This window comes from Cercospora beticola, chromosome 3 (assembly GCF_033473495.1).
Source record: "Cercospora beticola chromosome 3, complete sequence".
Classification (NCBI taxonomy): Eukaryota; Fungi; Ascomycota; class Dothideomycetes; order Mycosphaerellales; family Mycosphaerellaceae; genus Cercospora; species Cercospora beticola.
The window spans coordinates 166,590-180,899 of NC_088937.1; the positions used below are offsets into that span (position 1 = coordinate 166,590).

At 54.5% G+C, this 14,310-nt stretch overlaps 4 protein-coding genes across 4 annotated transcripts; 1 reads left to right on the forward strand and 3 right to left on the reverse strand.

The window, feature by feature from the left end:
• Positions 1-692: 692 nt before the first annotated feature.
• Positions 693-2,817, reverse strand: RHO25_004039 (uncharacterized protein; the record flags this gene model as incomplete). The annotated part of the gene is made up of 3 exons (XM_023594974.2): positions 693-2,023; positions 2,080-2,401; positions 2,461-2,817. The coding sequence occupies 3 exons, from the start codon at positions 2,815-2,817 to the stop codon at positions 693-695; spliced, it is 2,010 nt and encodes a 669-aa protein (XP_023456698.2).
• A 2,062-nt stretch (positions 2,818-4,879) lies between these two features.
• RHO25_004040 (uncharacterized protein) lies at positions 4,880-6,720 on the forward strand (the record flags this gene model as incomplete). Its single annotated transcript, XM_023594975.1, has 3 exons — positions 4,880-5,140; positions 5,198-5,589; positions 5,640-6,720. The coding sequence occupies 3 exons, from the start codon at positions 4,880-4,882 to the stop codon at positions 6,718-6,720; spliced, it is 1,734 nt and encodes a 577-aa protein (XP_023456699.1).
• Positions 6,721-6,823: 103 nt separating this feature from the next.
• RHO25_004041 (uncharacterized protein) lies at positions 6,824-8,050 on the reverse strand (the record flags this gene model as incomplete). Its single annotated transcript, XM_023594976.1, has 1 exon — positions 6,824-8,050. The coding sequence occupies one exon, from the start codon at positions 8,048-8,050 to the stop codon at positions 6,824-6,826; it is 1,227 nt and encodes a 408-aa protein (XP_023456700.1).
• Positions 8,051-9,060: 1,010 nt separating this feature from the next.
• RHO25_004042 (uncharacterized protein) lies at positions 9,061-12,676 on the reverse strand (the record flags this gene model as incomplete). The annotated part of the gene is made up of 3 exons (XM_065602509.1): positions 9,061-9,088; positions 9,140-11,967; positions 12,047-12,676. The coding sequence occupies 3 exons, from the start codon at positions 12,674-12,676 to the stop codon at positions 9,061-9,063; spliced, it is 3,486 nt and encodes a 1,161-aa protein (XP_065458581.1).
• Between the last annotated feature and the right edge of the window lie 1,634 nt (positions 12,677-14,310).

The window sequence follows — 14,310 nt, forward strand, 5'->3', positions numbered from 1 at the left end:
CTGCAAAGCGTCGACACCACGTGCTGGACCAGCAGAGCTCAGTCCACAAGAAAGCCGGACATATTCCGTGTCGCCTATCCATCTTGTAACAGGCCGGGTCAAATATTGAACGTCGAACATGATGGCGATGTTCAACAATTATGTTCGCACCTGGTGATTGTTTGTTGAAGGGCAGCGAAAAGCCCCAAGACGCAATCTTAGCCTTTCAATCGTGCCAATGCAGGTCGAAGTCTTGAAGCTGAAGCATGATGTGGCGCTTTCTATCGTTTGTCCCGCCTCAGCTGAGCTTTATCTGAGCCGACACACGTGAAAGAATCCGCATCCGCTGTTGTGACCAGCATCTGGGGACCCAATTGGCCCCGCGACCCTAGGCGATCTGGCTGTGCGTCCAACCACAGCGCGAGGATGCAGAAGGCATCGTACTCAAGGACGAGTGGTGCGTGCAGACAGTCATTTGTGACTGAAGTGTCCGGTCGGAACCTTGGGTCCAAGGTCTGCGGCCGCGAAGTGAGCACTTGGACAGCACGCAATGATTCTGTGCAAGTTCTAGTGTCTTTTTCTACACCTTGCCGATCGCTCATTGATAGCTTTAGCAGTGCGCACGACACCAACAGAGGTGCCGACCTTTAGAACCTTTAGAGATTCCCTTCGACCAGGCGGTAGACGTTGCTCGGGACCGCATAAACCGCTTGTCACTGATGCTTAACAAGTTTCATGCTCCCACTCAAGCCAGGCTTCAAACTAGCTTTCATGCCCTTCGCGCGAGTCTCCATATCCTTCAATTCCACCCGGTCCAGCTCCTCTTCCGTCCAACCCTGCAAACCATGAAACAAAGCTGCCAACAAAGACGACTTCCAAACCGCACGGCTGCTCTTCTCACTCGAGAGCACCATCGAAATCGACAACAGACCAATCGAGAACAGCACGATTGCACCAGGCAGGGCCATCCAGTGCCAGTGAACTGTAATGACAATGTCCGTGCGATGCGTCATGCCGTCAACATGGGTCCCGTTTGGAGCTACGCGGATAGAATTGGTCATGCTTTCGGCGACACGATCCATGAGCTGGCTAAATTCGCCACTTTGTTGTGCTGCGGCTAAAGCAAGTTTGGTGCTGTCTTCACCTACAACGAATTCTTGAGTCAAGCCGCCTTGGAAGATGAAGCTGATCGCACTTTGAATGTCGAACGTATTGCGATCGTTGATCAAAAAAACGTTGGGCGCCTGTTGGAACTTGGCGCCTAGTTCCGAAGCCTGCTTGGTCTTGATAGCCCGGTCCTCGGTCTCGCCTTCGTTGTCACCCTGTGGGCAGGTGTATTGAGGAACGTCCTTGTCCCGAAATGCAGGCCTCATGTCCGAGTAGATCTCATCGTACACATTCTCCTCGCGTAGTGTCCAAGTTGTATTTTTGAATGCGTCAGTCTCGTCAAACAGACCGCCGCAAGTCTCGAATTCGATAAAGTCGAGAGGCTCGGTCGTTGATGCGGGATCGGATAGTGTACCATTCTCCACGATCGTGCGCTCGTATGACTTTGTGCACCACTTGAGAGTGCACTCGATCACATCTTCCACGAGACTCTCCTCCGTTGACTGGCAAAATGCCTGCTCACGATCGTCAACCTTGCGAAAGCGTGTGCCGGCAACGACACCAATTGTTCCATCTTTTGTGAGCAGTCGATGACCACGCGGCGCGTCCGGGTCGGTCACCATGGCACTGGCGTTCCAGACTGTGCCTCTCCACTCACTCGTAGTGCAGTCATTGGAGCTTTCCATGGCAACACCACGGGGGCTGCGGGTCAAGCATTGTCTGTCAGACGCTTTAGGTGGATCGTAGTAATCGTTCAAGGTCAGAGTGCAGTTGGTCTTTGACGCTGCGGTCACATTAGTGCAAGAAGAGCATATGCCCAAGGACTCATATGAGGGCCAAGTGCAGTTGCCGGAGCTGCAAGCCACAGTGGATCGAAATACGTCGCCGAAGACACCTTTGTAAATGGCGCCTGCGATACTTGGGTCGCCCAGACCGACTACACAGTTGTTAAATTGTGGGGCACTGCGCTGCCAATAGACATGTTGCACTCACCCATTCTGATGGAAGAGGCCTGCAAGCCACCATCCGGCCCAGTCAAGTGCGTTCTGTAGCCCAGCCCGGTATCATATGCTTGAGCTGTGCTCAGATATGCCTTTGCAGTTGTATCGTTGAAGGTGACTGCATCATAGGATATGACTTGCTGGATGAAAGGATCCATACCGAGCGAAAGCAGCGTTATGATTGCTCCGACGGAAGCCAGCAGAGCAGTCCAGTTGATGTGCACGAGCAGTTTCGCAGACCCCAAAGGGCCTCTACTTGCGTCGTCAAAGATCTCGATGTTTCGAAGGGAACGCGGGCGTTGTGCGAAGTAGACCTGGGAGCTGTTCAGCAAGGACTCTGTCAGGACCGCACCATTCCACATCTTGTACGCACCCATTTGAGTTGGCCAATGCACTGACCAACGACCATGAGCATTGCGGATTTGGACAGGGTAGACAAAACGGCAACCACTGTATTTGGTCGCAGAATCGCCTTCCAGTCTGACAAGGGCTTGCCACTGTAGGCGAAAAGAATGCCAAATATCGCCAGCAAAGCTGCGACACTTGTCGCCATGCCCAGCACCTCAAACCACCAGAGACCTACGGACGCAGAGCTGGTGCGATGGCTCTGCCGCTCTTGGGTCTTGACACTGAAGATGCCGGAGTCGTTTCCGTGTAGCTCCATAGCTTCAGTATGGAGAAGCTGCTGCTTTGGGCCATCCCTGCGGTCATCATGACGGCGGCCGGACATCTTGTCGGCGGCAGGAACGAGACTTCGAGATTTGGACGAGGCGGGCAGAGGCCTCACTATCTGTAAGTCACGACAAGGCTGAAACTTGGCGACAGTAGCGGTGCGATGGCCTGGCGTTTGTCATTGGGAGGTCTAGATCCGTAGCGCATCCTCCCCGAAGCTTCCTCTTTTCTCACGCATAGACAACGCGACGTCTTTGCAACCGAAATCCCCAACTGCGCTGCTGTAGAGGCCTCTGCAGTCTTCTCACGGCGTGTATGGCATAGCGTAGCTCTGTTTGGGTGTACAGTCCCAATGAGAAGTAACCTGAAATAGAGCACCGTAGTGGGGGATTCTGGCGGTAAGACGTGCAGAGATGGCGTATCGGAAGCGCTGCCAAGGACGAAAGCGCATCCTGCGGCTGCTACAGTACGTCCAGGCGGCCTCCATGAGATCCAGAAACCAGTGGCATGAAGCACTCTCGCCAGTTGTTGTTTTGTAAATCCTGCTGGAGTACTGCCGTGCCACTCTCTTCCGTGGATTCCACTTGATGAGGCCGAGTCACATACCGCGTCCGCTCCTCCGCTTCGAGCGCCAACAATTGGTCGCTGCAACATTGGGAAATGATCGAGTTTCTGTACTCACAGGATCGGAACACATGCTTGAATCCGGGAGACTTCAAATTTCTGAAGCAGAAGAGGTCCGTCGAGACGGCCTAATGACAGGTTCAGCTCGAGCCTGAGGCCACACATCCCGAGCGTGGACACTGGCTTCAGGTCCTTCATGCGCTGGCTCCTGAGATTGTCAGCACATGCGATGTGCGAACGCTCGCCGTGCAGTACTCTGTGAACTTGGACGGTAATCACAAACGCGCGCTCTGTATGCGAGTGCACGTGACAAGCTCTTGGTGCGTCTCGCTTATTCATCCCTACCTATCCGCCCCACTTCCACTGCCGTTGCCGTTTCACACTTCACATCTCACGACGAGTTCTCACGGCCTTTGCGACTGTCGCAAATCACGTTCTGCCTGCAGACCTCTTGCTCTGCTCTCACGATCTGCACTCCAGATCCAGCCTGTGAACTCCTCTACCTCAAGTACGAGCACATCAGAGGAGCTGACGTGTCAAGTCGTGCCAGCAAGCCTGTCGCTCAGTCCGAAAAGTTAAACAGCTTCAACGCAAGCCACAAAAGCGCCATGCAGCGCTGCTTACCGCAACAGCTCCAAGCCTATGCCTTACACGTTCGTTGCACGTGGCAAGGCTGACGCGATTGTCGACGATTAGTAGCCTTGCTATCCAGCTCGAGACGGCACGCGTGCCAACTTTGTCACGATTCACGGCTCGCATGATGAGTCGGCCTTGCAGAAATGCCTGATTGACCTCGATCGATACACCACAGCTTCATGGTGCCAGGCTGAAACCATGATTTTCGTCAATGGTACTACAGGACGAAACCCGTACAACGAAGCTCTCGAGACGCTATCAAGCCTTCTTCCCACGTGCAAATGGCGGACTACTGGTGCATAAGCTTTGGCTTGTATGCAAGCCACATAATGCTCAGCCTGGTGGTGCACAATCTCGTTATGGTAGCACTGCGCAATACACCGTTCGCGAATGCAGCCACGATCATAGATCTCGGCGACGTCCTGAGCCGCAAGATGGCATTCTGCTCCACTCTGCAACTCGATGGCTTTCATGTCGCTGCGTGACTGGCAGGGCTGCAGGACCTGCCTTCACATGGCTTGTCCAGCCCTACGAGATACCGACTTTTCAGCTGCAGATTGGCAGACACTGAACACCGCTTGCTTCCCCGGTAGTTCGACTGGCCTCGATGCACGCAATGCTGTCGTGCGCCCCGATAGAGGCATCTGGTCGCAGCCGTGCAGCTCCCTTTTTCTGCCTAATCACCTCACGACGTAGAATATATGTAAGGACACCCTGGACGATATCTGCCTCCCCATCACTTCTGCTTCAAGCCCTCACTTGCACTTTCCGCTTGAGCTTTGCCTTCACATCGCACTTTCCTTGCCGTTACACAAAGTGACGCAGGCGCCTCGTGACGCGTCTTCTAGCAAACAAACGACATGGCGACCACCACGCAGCAGGAAAAACATGTCTCCCTCTCGAGCACATCTTCGCTGTCTAGCCTCGACGAGAAGCGCGCGACGACAATCACGACTTCCACGATGGCGGCTAGTCCTGACGCCATCGCCGACCCGGAGAGTCAGCTCGAGGTCGAGCCTGCCTGGAAGCCATCGAAGCAGGTCAAGCTGATCGTTCTCGGGCAATGTCTGGTGGTCTTCACTATCTCGCTGGACATGACCATTTTGACTGCATCACTGCCGGTACGTGCTCACTTCCCACTCATGACTCTCCAAAACTCAACGCTGACATCGTGACAGGCAGTCTCACGCGCACTCAACGCTGATGCGACTTCGACGTTCTGGATTGCCTCTTCCTACTTGCTCGCAAATGCCGTCGTTCAGCCGATCATGGCGGCGCTCGCCGATATCTTTGGCCGCCGTGGGACCATCTGCACCGCTGTGGCACTCTTCACAATTGGTTCCATCATCTGCTGCGCCGCAAACAATGTCGCCGGCATGCTCGCTGGACGCACGATTCAAGGAATAGGTGGCGGAGGTATCCTCAGTATCAACTTGATCATCATGAGCGATCTGATCCCTCTCCGTGCTCGTGCAAAGTATATCAGCTTGCAGCAATTCGTTGTCTCGATCGGATTCAATATCGCACCAGTTATTGGCGGTGCACTTGTGAACGCAACGACATGGCGATGGTAAGTGTTACTTATCGGATCCTCCTCTTGCCAAGACTAATGCATTGCAGGCTCTTCTACATCAACCTTCCCTTCTGCGCCATCGCACTCGCAATTGTCCCCTTCGTGCTTCGCTACCAGAGACCAGAGAGCACCATCCAGGACAAGCTCAGCTCCGTAGACTGGATCGGCTCAGGCGCCTTCATCACCGGCATGACTGCGTTCCTCGTCGGCGTCACTTGGGGCGGAAGCCAATATCCCTGGACCAGCGCCGCCACTCTTGTGCCCATGATCCTCGGTCTCGCCATCGTGTTCGTGACCGGGCTCTACGAACGGTGCTTGGCAAAAGTTAGCTTCCTTCGATTGTCACTGTTCCGGTCCTGGTCGGCCGTCAGCATCTACTTCTGCAGCGTGCTTCAGGCCATGTGCCTCTTCACAGAAGTCTACTTCCTTTGTCTCTGGCTCATGAGCGTGAAAATGTACAGCGCCACCGACGCAGGCGCATACATCCTCGCCTTTGGCCTGGTTTGCGTACCCGTCAGCGGAATCGTCGGTCCGGTCATCGTCCGAGTAGGAAGTTATCGCTGGGCAATCTGGGCAGGCTGGGTCCTCAACACAATGGCGATCGGACTTCTCACACTCCTCGATGCTGATATCTCAACTTACGCTTGGGTCCTCCTCTTTATCACCGCTGGCCTTGGACAAGGAATCCTCTTCATCGCACACAGCGTCGCTTCGCAAGCTGCTTGCCAACAAAAGGATGCAGGACACGCCATGGCAATGTACAGCTTCATGCGATCTCTCGGTCTTTGCTTTGGCGTCGCTCTCGGCGGAACGATCTTTCAGAATTTCTTGCAGCATCGTCTGACAGAGCTCGGCCTACCAGAAGCTATTGCCAAGAACTCCGAAGGCTTCGCTCACCTGTTGCACACCATGGCAGACAGTGAGCAGAAGAGGACCATCCTCGGTGCCTACGCGTGGGCTTTCCAGAAACTGTTTGCAACGATGTGTGGTATTAGCGGTGTTGGACTTATCGTGGCTGTCGTACTTATCAAAGGCCACTCGTTGAATCAGAAATTGGAAAGTGAGCACGTGTTGAAGCGCGGAAACACACGGAGGAAAAGCATTGAGAGTTTTGTGGCTCCAGTATAGAATACCTGTTGTTTCCACTTTACTTTCTGCGGGTTTTAGCGAAGGAGTTGGAGGCAGCGTTGAACGTTTGCATTTTTGGCATTGATTGAGTTTCTTCAGCACGCTATACAGCTACATCCAGTAGTAGCACCACAACACTCAACACGAAAGCTTTCCACCACGCTTCTGGAAAAGACTTTCCTCCAGCACCACCCTCCTTCGGCTCCTCACCTCCACCTCCACTCCCACTCCCACCCTGCTCCGTCAGAAACACCGTCTCCCCATTCCCAGCACCCGGATCCGGCGGCACAACCTGATCCTCCACCTTACAAACCTCCCTCTCCCCCTCGTCCGCCTTTTCACACCTCTCCCTCCACCCCTCCTCCCCACTCGAAGAATTAAAATAAGCCTTCACATACCCCACCATCAGCACCGCATCCCTCTCCGGCGGCCCTCCACTCCACCCCTCATTCCCATTACTCCAATGCGAAACATGCAGTGCCCCAGGTTGTCCCCTCGGCACATTAGCTTCCATCCTCTGAAGTAGAACGCTATTCGCGAAGAATTCCACATGAGAGGGAAACCAATCAAATCGAAACTCATTGAATCCCATCGTAGGATCAAAGGGGAGAGATTTGAGGATGAAATCTGGACCGGAAGCGTAGCCTTGTTTTGCGGATTGGGGGGATTGGATGACCAAGTTTACACTGCTGCTGCTGCTGCTGTTGTTCCTGTTTTCGTTTGTCGATGTAGATGTGAAGGAGGATGTTTGGCGAGAAAGAAATTCCATATCGATTTCCGTAGAATCATTGAAATAGAAGAAGAACGCCCCACAAGTTCCGTTGATATTCGTAGGCTTGAGTGCGATACGGAAAGAACCGTAGAGAATATCCGTTCGAGAGGAGACGATTTCGGACATGGGGATCATCATCTTACTATCTCCTCCTCTGCCCTCATGCTCATCGTCGTGGTCGTCGTCATCGCGAGAGGGAATCAGCGCGCTTCGAGTCCACAACTGCAATCCCGGATCTCCCCCATTCATCCCCTCCCCATCCCAGACATCTCTCCCACCTCTCACAGGATTCGTAATGACATTTTCGATCTGACTCGCTTTCCCATAAGGTCCATTCGCATTCTCAGGTGTGACATTATAAGCTTGAGGAATCCATGCGGAATCCGTATCTCGAGCCAGATCTCGCACGTGAAAGAAATCGGTTTCGAGGGCGTCGGTGAAGAAGGCGCCTTTGGAGGTTGTGTAGCCGCAAGCGCATTTTGCTGCTATTGTTGCACTTGGGAGGAGGAGGAGAAGTTGGGAGAAGAGGAGAAGTAGTGTTTGCGCAGGGAAGCGCATGGCTGTGGTATGAGGGTGCGGAAAACTCCGGTCGAGAAGAAGTTGTGTTGTATTGGAGGGATCGAATTGGTGGTCGCGGGAAGAGACAGATTCGTTTGTGCTTGTTCTTGTGTCGCGCTGGCCCAACTGAGGCTTACTCTGAGTGAACAGAGTGAGAAGCAACGACTGCCACTCGAGCGATCACATGCGCTGACTCGAGGCAAGTCAAGTCTGTTGCTCCCTTTGGTCGCAAGTAAACGAGAAAGTCAACCCGTCTCTCGTGTCACAAGGAAACACAAGCCCAAAAAACCCCTCGCTGTGCTCGCATCCACTCAAATTCGGTTCCTGCAGGTGTCCGCTGGGACCGGCGGCTGTAGTGCAACATATGTTTGATAAGAATAGCTGCCACTAATTGTAGAGAAGTGCTAGCTAATTGGTAACGCACAGCAAAAGCTGCAGTCGAGAATGAGACTGCAGCACAGAGAAACAACCCCGAACTGCCAGCTCACGGCATCCCTGCCAGCGAGACATGAGTATGCTCCTCTCCCGTCGTCTTTTCCCACGCGTGCGCCGTGACGCCAGTGCCGATTTCGACATCTTTACCATTCTCGCAGATCCTTCGAATCATCGAAAAGTGACACGTGTGACCCGAAGAAGAAAACAAAAACCACACCAGAAGCACTGTTGAGCAACCATTCTTTCTTGAATTTGTCATTACGTTCGTTCCATCGTCATCACCATCTCTCAAGGAGCCACGCCTTGTGCTTGCTTGTTCCGACCGACCTGGCGGGAGGATGTTCTAACTGATTATCCAGATAGCCAAAGATGATGTATGGAATGCTGTTGTGGGGTCGTCACTTTCCCCTACTTGGCCCAGACTCGCCGTCCATTCACGAATACCAGCCGCTCTTCGGACTGGGTGGACTCGAGCAAACCTCGCCTGGCTGGAATGGCACGGCGGATTGTGACTTCTTCGCGGATAGCTTAGGAGTCGAAAAGGAAGATGCTTCAGAAATGCTGCGCTCCCTGTTCTACAAGAAGCCAGATTCTGACAGCAGTCTGCGGTCACGTTAGCAATGTACTTCCATCACAGCGAAAAATTCAACTGACCTTGCAATCTTCTCGTCCTCACGCTCGCGGGGTTCCACTTGCAGACTGCGCTCGTACATCTCATGCACATCACCAGCGCTCTGCATGTTACGCAGAATGTACTCTTGCAACTCCGGGACAGGTTGCAGACCATACGGTACGTTTTGGTACTGCTGAATGTCCCGAATGACCTCTGCCGTCTTTGCGCGCTTGGCAAAGTTGATAAGCTGTGTCTTTTTGATGACACTGGGGATACCATCCTCGATGAAGGTCAGATCCGTCAGATAGATACCAAAGAATGGAATGCAAGGCGGATTTGCCTTGTGAAGTGCCTCTCGGTACTCGTTGAAGTTCTTGGTCGAGCCCATGAGTTTTCGCATCGACTCCAGAGACTGTGTCGTTCTAGCGTTAACTTGCGACCAGGTTCTATTCAGTCGGTGGATAGGCGCCGAGCCGAGCGCAGAAATGATGGACGTCAGGCATGAGAAGTTGTTGAGGCTTCGACACTTGTCAGCGATCATCACAAAATGCTTGATGACAACCACGCGCCGCTTGACGTCTGCTTGGGTCAGGATCATCTGCGCCACCCAATTTGTAAGTTGGTTGGAGTGGAGAATCAGGGCTTTGACGTTTTCAGCTGGGTCGGGATCACCTGGCGCGAGCTTCTTTTGCCAGGTCTTGTTCAAACACTCAGTGGGCTTAATTTTGCCGTAAAGTTTGGATTCGATGATCGTCAATTGCCGTGCAAACTCCAGCGCATCGATGTCGAGGAACTTCAGCTTTTTCATGTTCTTCGGAATGATTGGCTGAGGCGCCTGTGAGTTCAATGTCAGGACAAGTCGCTTGTTCGAAGCATCGTGTCCGCGCATTCTCTGCTCTATCGAGGTCATCAAGGGACCAGCGCCAGGCGTGCTCGTCGATTGCACAGTGTCCTTTGCAAATTTGAACACTTCTTGCATGAGTTGCTGGCTGACGTCGTCGCTGGGCTCCATCCAGTAGTTGTCAAACCACGATTTCAGGATGTTAACCACGCGAAATCGGATCGGCTTCTGCTTTTTGTCGATCCAGGTTTGAAGATCTTGGTTGGCAACGCCAGGTGGAGGCTGTATCATCCATCGTTTGACAAGCATCTCGAATAGTTCTGGTCCAGTGGTGAAGGATCTGTACGTTAACAAGAACGTGTTGTTGAACGGCGAATCCAGTCGGTCGTGCCTCGTAAGCTGCTCCACCAATCCAGTCAGCGTACCACCGCGAAGTTGGGGTGGGTCCGTCTTCGTGTCGTAGGCAATGTCGCCTTCGTGATCCAGCTTGAGGTAATTGGGCACCTCTTCCGAATCGCGCCCGCCACTGGTCACGGACATGTTCTCTGCGGGCACCTCTCCGAAGAACCGACTCGCCTTTGAGCTCTCGCCTTGGCGTTGCGCATCGCGCACTGGTTGGGTGCCTTCGGTGTACGAGCGCGATTGGCCAACATCAGCGATCGTTGGGCGGAGGCTCAGCGTCTTCGAGCTGTTGCGATGATGCTGCTCGAAAGGTGCACCACCGTCGGTCAGGCGATGCGAATCTCTTGGGGCAGGTTCTTTGCCTGGTGTGTCAGGTTGTTGAGCCTGGTCGGCAGGCATTAATTCCGATAAGAGTTGCAGTGAAAATTGAATCTGAGACGCGGCAGTGTCAAGCTCCCGTCCCACGGTTTTGACTCGGTTCAAGCGCTCTTCCAGCGAGGGACCTCTCACTTCAGACCATTCGTCGCTCAACGGAGCAGACACAGCTTGACACGCCACGATGAGATCCGAAGTCGAATCGTACAATTTCTGCTTGCGCTCCGCAAATTCGTCCAGCGATGGACTTTGCGTTGCAGAATTGAGAGGCGCAAGATTGATCGACTCAATTGTCGCCAAGTATGGACGGCAAACCTCGACGACCCCACTTCCACTTTTGCACACAGTGTCGCCAATCTTTCGATGCTTCTGAGGAGTGATGAGCTTGTCGCGAAGGATCAAGTGCTCGTCCAGCTTCTTGATGCTGGTGTTAATCAGCCGCTTCAAATCATCTAGCCGCTCCAGGAGCGCTTGATTCAAATGCTCGCGTGGCTCGAGCGCATTGTCTTGGTCGTCGTCCATAAAGGACATGTGGGCCAAAGCGTTCTTCCGGTCCAGTCCATTGGTTTGCCAATTTCCAGCAACATGGCTCCCCGTGACAAAGCCTGGAGTCAGCCTCGGTATCTCCTCGCCACGTTGTTGTCGCGCGATCTCAACAAAGCCGTAAACGCCATGCAAAACGCCCTCGGCTTCTTGCAAGCACTTCTGGGCGGAATCCGGCGCCGGAAAATCGGCAGCTGCAATGTGGGATGAAAGAACCAGCTTTGAGAATCTTGACATCATTTCTCTGAAATGCGGATAGAGAGCCTTGTTGGTCGAGATGATGGACGGATTGCCAGAATGGTTGTCGGTCGTGCCGGAGCCCGCCGCAAGGAGCAGGCGCAAATGGTCGGAGATGTCTTCTGCTTTCCGGACGTATTCTGATCGATCGCCTGCGTTAATGACTTCTCGATATCGTTGAACTGCGCGACGCATGTCCTCGATCATAGTATTCCACGTCAATGGAGTGGCATGCGCATCGTCAAAGAAGCGCCGAGGTAATAACGACGAGCTCGATGTGTGACCAGACGCATTAGCGAACGAGGGCATGGTCGCACCAACCGGCGCCATACCCTGCTGCATTGCCGAAATCGATGCGTTGCTTGCCTCTGTGAGATTTGTGCGAGAGCGGCTCAACGGCGAAGTCGCGTTCAGCGAATCCATGGACGTCGCAGGTGACACGCCGTCGGACAGGTATGAACGTCTGCGTCGCTGCTGACAGATAATCTGCGTTAGTGAGGTGGCACTCATTTTCTAGAAGACGCACAGCACGTGCAGGAGTGCAACTTACGCTGGAAGGGTTCGAACCTCGTGTCAGAGAAGCATCCTCTGCCTCTGACTGCGAAGCGTAGTCCGTGTCATCATCGCCGCCGTAGCCCGACTGCAGGAACTCCGCCGGAGGTCTGGTAATATCTGGAATGTAGATGTTCGTTCGATCTCGCGGCCCCGTTTCGTTTGATGAAGTGGGCGCTTCGAGAGGCAGCTCCATGGTGCTCTCACCAGTCAATGTGTTGAAGTAGAACAGCCGGCCGTCTGGTGTCGCCTGTGGAATCCAGAACGCGGCTTCTTCCTGTGACCGCGTCGCCACGTCTGAAGCCGGACGGGCAGTGTCTGGTCCAAAGTGTGTTTGATCATCGTATTCTCCGCCTGACTCTTCCGCGTCCGAATCGCTCCTGCCTGGCCTCGCGGTCCCATCATCGTAGGTCGGCGCGGCCACCATGGCGCAGTAGTTGCTGGGAAACCATCCTCGCACACCGTGAATCACACCGTCCCACCACCCACTCTCGAGCTGCGTAATGACTTGGATGATGTCCCCTTGGCGGAAGCTCAGACTGGTCCGGTCGTCGGCCTCGTAGTCATACAGCGCTCGCACGTACAACTGCCCACCCGTGCTAATGCTGCCCGCTAGTCCGCCGTTCATCTTTGCCGCGCGACTTCCTCCCGGCGGTCGCACCTGCGCGTGAGTCGCGTGTCCAGGCCAGCTTCAGCAGCAGCCAGTGAGCGCTGCGGCTGCCGGGTCGTGTCGCTGGCGGAGGTGTTGTGGAGGGTGCGGCGGAGGTCCTGCAGCGCGCCCGCGGCGGGTGTTTGCTTGCGGCGTCGAGGTCACGGTGGGCGGGCGGTGTCGCGGTCACCCCCGGGCGGCCGAAGGGGGGTATGTATGTCTGTGAGCTGGGCCTGCTGGAATGGACGCACTTCTGCTGGCTGCACTGGCCGACTGGTCGGGTTCACGCCCCTTCCTTCTGCTCCAGCGTCAGTCGCAGCAGGCGCACACGGCGAGCTAAGCCAACCAGCGGCGGCAAAACCATGCGATCTGCGATTCGGGCGAGGGCGAGGTGAAGAAATGAGCAATGTGGTGGTCCAGGTGGAGCGGCGGCGCCTGAGAGGTCTCCGTCGACGACCACTTCTGCGGCGGGATTGGACAATTGCTCCCACTCAGCGCGCTTCTGCTTGAGCTCAGAACAACGCGGCACGGGTACTCGAAATACGCCCGACGGCTTCACCAAGAGCTCTGGACACACATTCACTTCCGACAATGTGATTGCAATCAGGTGAAGCTGGCAGCGGAATGGTTGACTGTGCGATCACTGCGCGCGAACGCATCCGCACCCCGCTTGCTCACCTGTCGCCCAGAGGCACCGCTACAACTGCAGGCCCTAGGGCGACGAGTCAAAACTCAACAAGCCGCTTTTATGATTCGCTATCAGTCTCCGCCAGCCCAGAAATAAGCAGCGACGAAGCTATCACAGGGCATTCAGCAGTCGACTGGGCAGTAATGCAAGCTCTCTTTCTCTACCATCAAGCAGGAGTGCCCGGCGTAATTCTCAAAAAGGCAAGCCCACTCGAATACCATGCCCAATGGTGATCTCCTGTAGGTCAAGCCACCCCAGCAATAACAGTCAACATTACCTCTTCTGTCCCGACGCGTCGCGGGGACAGCGTCTGATCAAGAGCCTTGTTTCCCACCCACATGCTGGACACGCGCGTGGTTGTTTGCATGCACAACACGAATCAATCTCCCGGCATGCACGTAAACCGAGAATCCTGTATAATGAGCTGCTGCTATACGACAATCAAGTGTGAGCATCGAGCAAGGAAAGGCGACAGGCCCAGAGCCATCGACCAACTGTACGGGAAACTTTGCAAAGAGCAATCCCGGAGCAACGTGAGTTGAAGACCCTGAACTTCCTGGGTAGTGCGGAGATGTGATTGAGGAGGGAGGTTCTTGTGCAGCAGGCGTTTGCGAAGTATCCATGTTTGATGAGCGCCTCATCGTGACGGCAAAGTATGAATTGGTTGAAGCGGCCGACGGGGCATGTCGGAGCCCAGACAATCTCTCTCTCTCTCAACGCCGCGACCATTCGATGGAGGGCGTCCGTGACATCCAACTGGCGGGGTGTCGCATTTCGAACAGATGCAAATCCGTTTGGGGAGCACGGCACATTTTCGACTTCGGGCTCGTGAGTCGCGCCGCGGCGGAAGCTAAGAAGCGGGTGGAAGGGGAACTGCCACCGACCCGACCCCCATGTCGGCACACTACTATGGAGATGGCTGGCA